This window comes from Amphiura filiformis, chromosome 13 (genome assembly GCF_039555335.1).
Source record: "Amphiura filiformis chromosome 13, Afil_fr2py, whole genome shotgun sequence".
In the NCBI taxonomy this organism is placed as follows: Eukaryota; Metazoa; Echinodermata; class Ophiuroidea; order Amphilepidida; family Amphiuridae; genus Amphiura; species Amphiura filiformis.
Window position 1 is genome coordinate 64,945,696 of NC_092640.1, and position 13,237 is coordinate 64,958,932.

At 34.2% G+C, this 13,237-nt stretch overlaps 1 protein-coding gene across 1 annotated transcript in view; it reads right to left on the reverse strand.

Moving 5' to 3' along the window:
- Positions 1–582: 582 nt before the first annotated feature.
- LOC140167840 (fibroblast growth factor receptor-like) overlaps positions 583–13,237 on the reverse strand; it is a 32,685-nt gene continuing 20,030 nt past the window's right edge. The window contains exons 12-19 of the mRNA XM_072191131.1: positions 12,527–12,712; positions 11,980–12,108; positions 9,858–10,045; positions 6,793–6,915; positions 4,935–5,046; positions 3,337–3,433; positions 2,587–2,686; positions 583–1,975 (exon numbers count right to left, since the gene is read on the reverse strand). Coding sequence (XP_072047232.1) covers positions 1,898–1,975; positions 2,587–2,686; positions 3,337–3,433; positions 4,935–5,046; positions 6,793–6,915; positions 9,858–10,045; positions 11,980–12,108; positions 12,527–12,712 — 1,013 coding nt within the window. The 3' untranslated portion in view covers positions 583–1,897. The remainder of the gene's footprint in view (positions 1,976–2,586; positions 2,687–3,336; positions 3,434–4,934; positions 5,047–6,792; positions 6,916–9,857; positions 10,046–11,979; positions 12,109–12,526; positions 12,713–13,237) is intronic.

Below are 13,237 nucleotides of genomic sequence, written 5' to 3' on the forward strand. Positions count from 1 at the left end.
CGGATTTTTAATTCTCACTGCACGGAATTTTGATCTCACTGCACAAACGTGCATGATTTTACTTTAAAGGGGTATTAGGCCTACGTGATTTTAACATTCTCTTTATAGGGTATGGTTCAATAGATATCAACGAACAAATTTATTTCCAAAATTTCAGTTGATTCGGACACTGAATTTGCGAGTTACGTATTTTTTTACATGTGTTACAGCGCACCGTATAGTTGGGCTTTCGACAGTCCGAAAATACGGATTTGACGATATCTTTGCCAAACGACAGAATCCTGTATTAAAGAAAGCGTATGCACTGCTTTGAAGCAAGTTGGAGGGGACGAGGGTTAGGCCGTATAAAATTAATGTTTTGGTTCTCGTCCCCTCCCTCCTCAATTTCTGGGATTTGTCAGATTATTTTAGACTTTGGAATGATTTATGAATTGTTCATATATATAAATAAGTTTATTAGAGAACAGGGACCACTTCCAAGTCTTTTTGTGGTACTCTAGGGGTTTATCCCTCAGAATCTCAAAAAAAAAAAAAAAAAAAGTGCCTCATCGTTTCCTCGAGCACTGTTGGAAAAGCCCGAAAACTACAGACAATGCTGATTTTACACATGAAAATCCTCTGGACGAGAACCAAAATATTAATTTTATACGGCCTTAAGATCTCAAGGTGTCCCTTCAAATCAAGAACCGCAAGATACATGCAATCCATTGGCTTCCGTGACTCATGTATTATCAATACAATATTAATATCAAGAAGTACACTGCAGTGTCTTAGTTAAATTACTAAAAATAGAAAAATATGGCTCTTGCTATCCGATCTGCCTTAATTTACCTTTGAATATGTAGTCTTATTATACGCTTATTATACACTGTAATGACTCAATATTCAAGTGTCCCTTTGTACACTGTAATCACAGCTGATTCCTGTGCTTATTATAAATTTTGCAGAGTATCTGTGTATAGTAACCTTCTGTAATTTTAGAATACGGTATTAGGAAATAATTGAACATTGGACTTCATTGATCTTGTTTTCATTTAGAAAGAAAATAAATCAAGAGTTTTATTATAGAACATGCTTCCAAGCTTTGCCTAGATTGGAAAATATGTACAAGAAGAATTACGGTTGACACAGTAGCGTAATGAAAGAGAAAATCAGGAGGGCAAAGGAAAAGAAAAGGGGCAAGGAGCCCCTTTTCTACCAAAATTCAGCCTGATCATGGGCCAAAATAGTGTAAAATACAAACATTTTGCGTGCTACGCGCGCACATTGTAAAGATAAAACCATTTCCATCCTGATAATGAGCGACAATAGTGTAAAATACTAATTTTTTGCGAGTAAGCGCGCATATCATCCCAATAAAGCCTTTTTTTAAAGCTCGAAGACATACAGTCTCTATGTATTGTATGACGCAACAGTAATTTGTTTTCGTCTGTTCCCCCAAAATTTTGTTTTGTCCCCCTGACCAAAAAAGCTGGCTACGCCCCTGGGTTGACACAATTTTCGGAAGTATCGTCTAAATGTTTGGTAATTATGAAGACTAGATATAATAGGGTTGATTCGGCCTAACGTTAGCTGCAAAGCACATTCTAAGGAATTACAAATTATAAAAACCAAACTATAATTAAAGACGGAATAAAAAATTGTTTGCGTCTGACGTCAGGGCAAAGGCGCGACGTGATTGCTGACCTGCGCAGTACAACATTTTTGATCTGGTTGACAGGACGCGTCATAGGCAAACTAGTCTATTTTTAATTCGGTCTTCAATAATGTGAACTAAAAACAAAATTAAGAAGTCGATTAAAACATTTAACGAATACAGTTTCCGTTGAGTGTGTTCTAGTCGAGCCTTGCATGTCGCTATCTTTTTGTCGCCGTTTAGTCAGTTCTAGTCGACCTTCTACACCTTTTCGTTCGGAGCTGGTAAAGACACGTCCTCATACACCTTGGTCTCGAAGTCAACCAATGACAGGTAGCCCTGTGAAAATTGTTTATATTATGAATTACGGTTTATGCATTGTATTTAGTAAGTGCAGTTTGTTTCTAATATTGTTATATCAAATTCAATGTATCTCTTAAATGTATGCTCATTGATAGTTATTTACTATGTAACGTGAGCAAGTGTAATGAATTCGTAGAGGATATAAGACGGGTCTGCTGTGATGTAGAGTGAGCACGTTAATTTCAATGTTATGCGAGCCCCCCACCCCATATTGTTAAAATGTTATTGTAAAAGATTTTTTGGCAAATCTTTTTGGAAAATATTTTGGCATCCCTTAATAACATTGCATTAGAATGTTGTACAAGTTTTCAAAAAATGTTTCTGAGTGTTATTAGAACGTTTTATATAACCCGACATTTAAACGTTTCCTGTAAAACGTTTTTGTGTTGGCTGTGTTAGGCACCCCTGACATCTTTATTGTTTTTTCAATAACCAAAAATGTGTGTCAAATATGATTTTCCCCTGCTTTTGATATGCTAAAAAAATCAACGTCCTCTCCCACTATTTTCCTCCCTAATAAGTACCACGTGGATACTCATAATTAAGTCCACCCTCCCTTGAATTGAAAGTATTTTGGTGTATCTTACATTCTCTCCTTCTAAAACTTCGTCGAGAAGCCTCATCAACTTTTCAAATGATGGTCGCTTAGAGGGTTCCTTTTCCCAACACACTAACATAATGTTATATCTGAAGAATGAAAATCAGACATGATGAAAATAGGCTATTCCATGTGAAAACCATACCCCCCCCCCCCGTGGAAGAATTTGGAATTCCAACAGAATTCAACAGTTTATTCCAGATCCAACCATATGCATCCATATTCATCCATAAAAAGTAGTAACAGTGTGGAAGAGTTTTGAATTCTAAATCAAAATTGTAAAATTTTAGACCAATTCGTGCATCACAATTTTCAACTGGAATTTAGCACAAAACTAGCAAAAAAGTCCAGCTGATTTGACATAAGATGCAACTGTAAGACGTATTAAAGTACTCCACATGGGGTGTTAATGAGAAAAACTAATTAACATGTCAACAACCTGTCACATTGTTTTAAATGAGAAACTATAACACGACAATACAATGTGACAGGTTGTCAACACGTTAATTAATATTGCTCATTCATTTGGATGAGAAAGTTTCGTAGAGATGAGAAACTGTTCAATTCTCATAGTTTTGTCTAATTCTCATCGGTTTGAAAGAATTCTCATTTTAAATTAGTGTATGTTGTCTGTTTTATCTTAATGTCTGCTTAATTTGCTTCAGGGCTCCACATATTATTAGTGAAATACGGGCAAATATTGTTACTTTTAAGATTTAAAAAAATGTAAAATACGTACAATTGTTCACTGCAGTGTTTCGGCTGAGGCATTCTCTGTCCGTTTTTCAGAAGTTTCTGAACGTCACTGCCTTTCAATTTTGGATATGGTCTTGATCCTGAAGAAGTAGAAGATAAAAGCATCATAAATTAAAATGCTAAGAGTTTTTCAAAGCAGATGAGAGTTTTAATCTTTCTACTTTTTTATTATTTAATACTCCTTTTCGCCAACCCATAGGGCTGGTACCTAATTCTGAGATGGGGTTTGTGTACACTAAAGATTAGCTAAGATTATAGCCTTCTTCTATTGGTATGAATTATTTTTTTACTTCTCGTGGTGGAAATGTTTTTGATGTCTGCTAATTCGATTTGCAAGGAAAAGAAAGTATGTTTTGCCGTTTCAACGAACGAAAACGATTGAGTATTGCCAAAGTTATGTTTGAATTAATTATGACTTAAAAAGTTATCATAGGTTAGGCCTACACATATAAACATAAACTTGTTCAGCAATCAGCATATCAAAAAAAATGACATGGTCAAAGCGGGGAATGATCACGAGGTCATATCAGTGGACTACTGAGCATAGCATGATGTTTGGTTGCCTGTGAGTGCATAATTGATATGATGATAACAGATCTAATAATGTTGTAGAATCAAAATCTTCATTATATGGACCACATTGAAGTCAAAGTAATTATCTATCCTATCCTGTATCGTTTTATGGATAAAATTGACTCAAAATGTTATTGATGATATTATTGCTATCTTTAACATCAGTTTTGTCTTTTCAACAGGAAAAATCCGATGGACAATAAAGTATTCAGGGGATAGATATAATATGGGCACAAGCCTAGCTATAATATTGAACAATATATCCCATATTTTGACATGCAGTTATAGAAAATAAATAAATTATTGTCTTACTTTATAAATTATAAATACTGTAAAATACACATAACTAAAGCGAGGCCAATTTCTATCTTTTTATTTGATTCATAAAATTACATTCAACAAAATGATTGAAGACTGAGAAAACACACAATGCAGACTATTACAGAATGGAGTATAGGTAAGATGCCATGTCCATAGCTTTGCAGGAGTTTCGGACTAACAATCAACACATTCAAAAAATACAGTTTAAAAGTGAAGATTGTAGTGAATGATCAGTCCTTTATCATATGCTTGCCACTATCTACTTTATAGTAAACTATACATTGCGAAATAATATAAAATTATTTTAAAATAAAATGTGCATGTAAGTTGAGTTAACATAGCGAATTAACTAACAACTGCAGTGTATTTCTTGATTTTAATAAGCATGGGTAAAAAGCAGTAAAGACAAAAATACAGAACAATTTGGAGTAATGAATTAAAGAGTTGGCAGGAGTTATAGGAGTTAATGTTTTTTGCTGTTTCCGTGTGCATGTTCTCACCATTGATGGTTTGGTGAACTGTCATGTAACATGGATGTAAGCGTGATCCTAAAAATGCCTTTCACGGTGACCCAAACTATTTACAAGACCTCTTCTGCATTGAGGCTGGCCTTCCCTTTTAAAGGGAATTTTTATTATTTGTTAGTATCAACAAGGAAGAGTCATAATATTACGATTGAGTCTTTACCAAGAGTAACAATCTCCCACAGCAGTACGCCAAAAGACCACACGTCACTTTCTATAGTGTGTACATCACCAAGGACTGACTCAATTGCCATCCAACGTAATGGAAGACGACACTAAAATGACAATATACACATAAAAAAGTAAATGCCCCAGATTAACTTTATTTGATCATTGGGTTTATTCCTGATGCATTTGGGTGTATTTCTGAATATTTGAGTATATTCCTAATATATTTGGGTGGATTTTTGAGACTGTATTCCTAGATATTATATTCTGAGGTGTATTCATATTTGATAATACCGGGTGTCCCATAAAAAGGTTACATGTAGATTTTTGAAAATAATCTAAGTTAATGTGAACAAAATATACAACTATCCTTTTCATGACATAATCTATATACCCTCTACTAGTACCCCTGTGAATGTCAAGTTCACAACCTACGTACTTAGACCATATTCCAGGCATTCTTGACCAAGCTCTTTACGTGAAATAATGCAACACGATATTCATTATACCACCGTCACAGCCACCGTGCATTTGGCGGGGCACTTGAGTAGGCACAGTCATAGCATGGCAGATGCAGTGGGTTTTTTTTTGACAAAATAAAGAATACAACTTGTTCAGTTTTATTTCAAGAGTTCAGTCAGAAATATAAAAACAACAGCAGCGATTTCAAGTCAACAAAATCCAAGCAAGGCCAAAATGCAAAAGATTGTTATTCATTTCATTATGTTGATGATAGGAGATACAGCGTGCAGAACTGCTTTTACCAAATACGTGTTCTTCTCTAATGACCATCTTCCTTTATTTGTTACCACCAAGAGTCAAGAAGCTCTAAAACTGATTTATTTTCAGTGTGCAATATTTAATTTTTCAATATGTTTCTTTTGTGCAATAAGTTCAACAATGAAAAATTAAGAGAAACATAAAAAGTAATAAAGAAAAAATCTGAAAACAAAGTCGTGTTTGTGATCAACTTTCATTGTGCGATATTTTGATGGGTATGCACTCTTGACACCCATGTCATCTTGCGCTCATAAGTTAAGTTGATTTTAAGATAAGGAATTGAAACTTCGCAGACAGTTACAAGAAGGATGAATAAATAATATCTGAAAAAATGACATTATTTTGTTGTACCATCGCAAAATGCGGTTCATTTTCTACATGTAACCTTTTTATGGGACACCTTGTACATAGAATTTGCTGGAAATATGTATATTAAAGCCATAATGTACGATCTTATAATATGAAATCGGTTATTTTTTTTCAAACCTGATTCTTGTGCATATTTGTAATGCTTACATATGTCCCAACTTGCACCTAAATGGAATCGGCCAAATTTGTTGTCTTTGTAGGTCAACAGAGCAAAGGTCGACATATTATCATAATTTAAAAATTATGATAATATGTCTTCCCATAGAACTGCGTGTTAAATGGCCAAAATAACCAGTGGAGTTTCGTTCACTTTACCTTGCTATTTCAACCTAAAATGGACAGCAACCCTTCTCGTCAGTTATTACTAATATTATTTCAACATTTTGAATAACAACATCAAAATTTGACGGAAATCTCCCCGTATGATTTTGGACTGTGGAGGACTGATGCTTCACTGTTGTGAACAACTTGGACTTGGATATAGGAGAGTGATTTTAAAGAAATTGCTTTGGAAATGAAAAGCAGTTCTTAAACCTCGAACGATTTACATAAGATCCCGATTTTGATTGGTCCGGACATGTATATATTGAATTTTATCTTGTTTTTTTCTGTTGCAATTTGAACTACGACTGACTACAAAATAGTAAATAAACTAATTGGACCAGGAACCCTCTATAAATGCCCCAATTAATCAAAAGATTAACCTCGTTTTGTCGACGATATACTTCAACATTCATGACGTCTTCAGCCAAACCAAAGTCAGATACTTTGCATTTGAACGTTTCATTCAAAAGAACATTACGAGCCGCGAGATCTCGATGAATGCACTGAAATTAAAAAACAAGTCGCAACATGTCATGTCGTCGGTTTCAATAGTCGTAGATAGAGATCGAGATAATTAAGTATTAATGCATTTTATTGCTTCAAGTAATATATAGAAGAAGGTATTGAGTTATTAAAGTCAAAGGTCACACAAGGGGATTAAATGTTTTAGATGATTTAATCATGTTGTAAAAATCACAAGTTGTTTCTGGTTTCTGTGGTCCCAAGTGATAAAAATGTCCATGACCATGTACATTGTATCTCCAGAATGCCTATATTTAAAGGTCAAAATATCTGAAAGGGTATTATAAATAACATTGTTTATTGGTCAAAGTTTCAAAATGCTCCAAATTGAATTAAAATAGTACCAATTTATTCGTCTTTACACATTAATACAAAAAAGTATTGTTTGCTATAGGCGTATCTGGGAAGTCATCTTATTTTAGAATCCTATATGGAACCTTGCCAGTTCATAGGTCATAACATTGAAACATCCAGATAATGACAACTATAAATTATTAATTTTGTTTTCTTTTGGCAATACGGATAATTTCAAATCATATTCATTCAAATAGGAAAATCAACAAATCTACAATCTAGAACTACTGAGACATATTCTGCAACCCCTAATTTTACAATTATAAACGATATATACCGTTCTATTTGGTACTAATGTTATAGCTATGGGTCTCCTCTATCCAGTGATATCCAAATAAGTACAAACATTCCCCCAAATAATGTTGCTATAAGTTATAAGTTTATAAGTTTATAAGTTTATAAGTTAAGTTTATAAGTTTAAGTTTTATAAGTTTTATTTGTCTCTATGCCACCAAAACATTTGGTATAAGAGAGTTACAATAAGACATAATTATCATAACCTACAATATCATACAATACAACAAAAGTGTCCCAAAAAAACAACAACAAAAAAAACAAAAACAAAAAAACAAAAAAACAAACAAACAAACAAACAAAAAAACAAACAAACATATAGGCCTAGACCTATTGCAATGACATCTATATCAGAATATGAGTCAATTAAACTTTTTCATAATACAATGACAAAACTTTACAAGTTTTGATAACTCATTACCTCTCTGGCTGTTAAAAAGAGTGTTCATTTTGAGAGTGTTTGGTCTAGAGATGTAAGATTGTTCTAGGAACAGCATCCTCTCTTCAGCCAGAGACGGACATTGGAAAAGATAGTGGAACTCGTCCCCAAGTTGAGCATTTGTACACAAAGGGCATATTCTATTTTGCCGTTCAATGCCCTGGTAACGCCCTGTAACGATCGGTATTTTACTGTTATTACATCTAAATCTACAAAGTCTGATACGGTCGCGTTGGTTGAGGATGGTGAGATATTCTTCAAACTGAAGTTCTGTCTTAAAAATTCTGTAATTAGTACAAGAACTTTTGGCATTTACTTCAGCATTCCATTGTTGTCTAGAGATATCGACAAGCCTTTGACCAATAGTATTCTTAAGCCAAGATTGATTAACCATTTCTAAATCCATGTTCCATAGATATGAGAGACCAGTGTTGTCAAGAACAGACTTAAGTTTTGTCAGCCACGCTGATTGATAAATTCCCTTGTCATATAAAGCTCGTGTCAGCCTGTACACCATGCTTGAAAGTTTGCTGTGTTTACTATTGGCTAGTTTATACCAGAACATGACCATTCTTTTGTCGATAACAGTACTCATCCCACACCTTCCCAATTCACCATATACCATGCAATTTGTAGTATTGCGTTTGAGTCTTAAAATTTGTTTACAAAACTTCAAATAAAGTTGTTCAATTTCAGAAATGTCACCAACCGCCCAAATCTCACAACCATAGAGAAGAATAGGTTGGACAAGTTGATCAAACAGCTCAAGTTGAATATCAATAGGAAGGTCGAGTTTGTTAGCTTTTGAAATTAAACTAAACATTAAACTAAACATTAAACTAAACATTGTTGCTGTGCCGTTATAATGTTATTACTTATACTTACTACAAGGGGGGGGCTAAAATTCTACGAACATGCGATTTTCACCATATTTTCTCCTAAATATAAAGGAAATGACTATTTAAAACTAACAAAGAAGTAAAAGTCAATATCTCTTTACAAGAGGGAAATGAAATCATGGATATTTTTGTAGAAACCTATGGTCGGTCTTACCCCCCCCCTCATTGATGGTCGGTCCTACCCCCGGGTAAGGTGCTGGGGACAATGTTATCACTTAAATGAGCGCACAGGATGAATCTATGATTAGCTTAAAAGAGGAAGCCCCGCTTGGCCAGTTCTTCTGTGAAGAACTGACTTACACCTGTTACTGTGATGATAGACAGAACAGAATTTACATGAATACATTTTAACCTTGACTAATTCCCTAAGGAACTTAGACCAAAAGTGGGGCTTCATCTTTAAGTCGTTTGGGCGTCAAGCCTCGTATTTTTATGACGTATGAAAAACCCTTAGGTGGTACAACCCCCGCTTCATAGTTCTAGGGTTAGATATCCTAATCAATGGAAAGCACGGCGCTAAAGTTCTTCGGTTCGAGGACGCTTTTGTGTACAAATCAATAGGGCACCTAATGTAGCAATCTGCACTGAGTTTTGCATCATTCCTTGACATTTTGAATCACCGTGTCTTTTTTCTTGACCGATTTCAACGATTGAGGTCTTCAATCCGTTCTAAACGATGTAGCTATTGGCTGCTAGTTATAATTATAACATATCTGTCTTGGTTGGATATACAGAGGTGACAATAACTGGTAACATACTTCTTTTGCGGTCTACATTTCCTTGCTGAACATAGAAGTAAATTTAAGTGAAATTGATAAAACACTGCATGTTCTTGCGTTGTTGATTCTGGAGAAATGTTATTGATATGTGTTTCCTTTTAAAGTAAGAACTAAGACAGAAAAGGAATTTAAAATTAGAAACATTATAAAACGTTCACCTTTTGCCGTGCTAAAAAGTCCATCCCGTTAGCGACCTGTTGCGCAAAGCCAATCAGTTGCGTTGGTGTAAAGCATTTACTACCAGCGAAGAGGTTGCTATAGATGCCATCTCCAATAGTTCTGCTTTCACGAAGCAGATTCTTGAGGTTGCCATTTTTCATATATTCTAGTATTATACATATGGGATCTAGATTGGAAAAAAGTTAATTGTTAATTAGGCTATTCCAGTTGAAATTCATTCACCCTCTATGGAATACATGACCTTAATCACAAAATGAAGTTACACATTCAGCCTATTTGAAATTCACACTCCTGTGTAAGATTAAGGTCATGTTTTACATAGTGGTGTATGGATTTCAATTAGAATGGCCCATTTAAACACTCATTGCAAGTATTTATAGGGAGTTATTATGTCAATTGTTTTTTAAGTACGTTCGGTCGAAATGTATTATTGAAACTAATATTCAAGATTCTGCACGTACAAAATAAATGCGCGGACAACACAGAAAATGTACACAGTTTGTCAGTTTTATAATGTATTTGAGAACTTGACTTCATTCATACGTGCGGCTAATTCCGCGCGCTAATGCGTACAGATTGTGTGTGGGTTCGGCCGTATAAAGAAAGATTGAGATTGGCATCTTTGATACAAACTTCCAGTTGTAACGCACGAAGTGCGTTGAAATTGACAGTTTGTACAAGGCGCATGGAACATCGCAATTTCTCTACTATCTAACACTAAGTACAAAGAAACGGAGAAAAGAAAGAAGAAAAAATGACTTAAAAAGACATAGGCCTATTATAACATTTGCTGAGCAGGACGCCCTTAATATTTTTCAAAATTCTGTTTTTCAGACGATTATATTGTACTTTTATTAAACCAACATACCCTGCAAAAATCAAAAAGCGTCGTTTTATTATTACGATGGAAATATTAGTTGAACGCATTCAGAGTCTATGAACGCATACGCGATGTTCATAACACAGCACGTACACGACGTGCGGGACGGTGATATACACAACAAACGATCGTACCATAACACGACCGAAGGAGTGATACGTATTGGCGACATCGGCGCTGGTGGTAAGTTCCAATTTTCTTTGCTTTGCCTTAGTTAATTATAAGGGGATATATCTGACAGTAAAAGATACCATTTTATAGCAAAGAAATACTTATCTATTTTTGAATGAAAATGTTATAATATATGGCTTTAATATTTTGATAAATTACCGAGCGGAAAAAAGGAGAATTAAACGGTCCAACAAGTATCCCAGCAAACACAAACACGTTTTAAAAACGTTTTAAATAAGTTATATTTTGGGTTTTAGTTTAGGTAAAAAGGTTTTAATAACATTAAATGTCGGGTTATATTATAAAGGTCATGAAAACGTTTTAAAACGTTTTGTCTGAAAAAAATACACCACAACAATATTTTTATAATGTTTTCAAAATGTTATTGTAAACTATTTTTGCAAACATTTTTTGCCAAATATTTTGGCAACACTTAAATAACATTATGTTAAAATATTTGCACCCAGTAAACACAGAAATGTTCTTAAAATGTTTTTTCAAAACCTTTTAATAACATTTAAATGTCGGGTTATATAAAGGTCATGAAAACGTTTTTAAAACGTTATTGTAAATATTTTGGGCAAACATTTTTGCCAAATATTTTTTCAACCCCAAAATAACATTCTGTTTAGAATGTTTTATATCAAGTTTTCAAAAATGTTTTTGGAATGTTATTAAAACGTTTTTATACCCTTTATATAACCCGACATTTAAACGTTTTCTGTAAAACATTTTGTGTTTGCTGGGCAGCAGATTATCAAAAAATGTTTTTAATGTATATGAAAACGTTTTACCCTTTATATAACCCGATATTTAAATGTTTTCTGACAACCTTTTGTAACCTGTTGCGAATGATGTAGAAAACGTTTTGTGTTTGCTGGGTAGGTACATGAAGAAATGCATGAGTAGGCATAGAGAATTAAGATACATATGAGAAGGAACTAATAAAGGATATAAAGAAAAGACAGATGGAAAAAATGAAAGGAAAAACAAACAAGAAAGGATGAACGAAAGAAAGGAGAAGCAGAACGAGACACGGTTATCCATACCTTCATTCATGCATCCACCAAGCAATTGTACAACATTTCGGTTCTTTTCATTTACGAGCGCTGGCATAAGTGATTTCATCAGATTGAATTCCTTTATTAACTGTTGCTTTGCTTCATTATCGGCATTGTCTTTAAAAGGACATAAAGTATGTAATCATCAGGGGCGTAGCCATCATGGGGGTGGCAGGTTGGTAAGGGGTGTGTAATTTTTCTGTTTACGTAAAGGTACATCACATAACGGTGTTATATGATACGCCACTATGTGATACAATTTTTCTACTTTTTTTAAAACCATTTCCTTACTATACGCCGATTTAATTATTTAATTACTAATCAAGTACTTAATTCTCAGCTTTGGAACTTGGCGTAATTGAAGAGAACGATATTTTAAACCTGTACACCAAACATTGCAAAAATAAAATCACCATACGTCACTATGTGATGAACCCAACAAATAACCTCAATATCTAAACAAAGTACATCGATTTCACAAAGCAAATCCGCGAATGAAAACAAGACATAAGACAAAAAAATTAGTTCAGCTCACCTTTAAGAGTCTTGACAGCCACTTGTGTTTCCTTTTCTCCCGAAACTATTCCTATAGCAATTCCTGAAAACACTTTTCCAAATTCCCCATGACCAAGTTCGGTTAGAATGTGCAAATTTCCTCGCGGAAATATGAATTGCTTTAGTAAAGAATTGACATATGGTTCCTGTCCATTGAAATCAGTCTCTGAAAATAATGAAATGTTTACTGAAAAAAATAGGTGATCCAGATTCAGTAATGTAAACATGGGTTGGGGTGGTAATGTGGATGGTTTTCGGCTTGCCTCCTCTCCCTTTACCTTGCCTTGTCTAGGATGGGTGGTTTTCCGGGACCTTAAGGGAACGGATTGCGATGTTTGCACAGTAATCTTTGTGGGACATGAACGCACATCAGATATATCGAATTGCATTCTGAATACGAAGAATGTCCTTCTGATATCAAGTAATTTTGATTTTTTTTTTGCAATTGGCAATAAAAAAAAGAAATTTGATGGCAAATTATTATTGATAGTTCTATTTATATGTTTCATATCTAACAGTCCTCGAAGTACAGTTTATAAATCTAATGATATTGTGTATGTAGCTAGGAATAAAAGCCGAGGATCATTTCAAAATTTTGACCTTCGTTATTGCAGATACATATTTTGTCCCCCAAAAGACCTTCAATTATTAAGGTATTTTTAGTGTGAAAGGCTGAAAAGCAAGCACATCT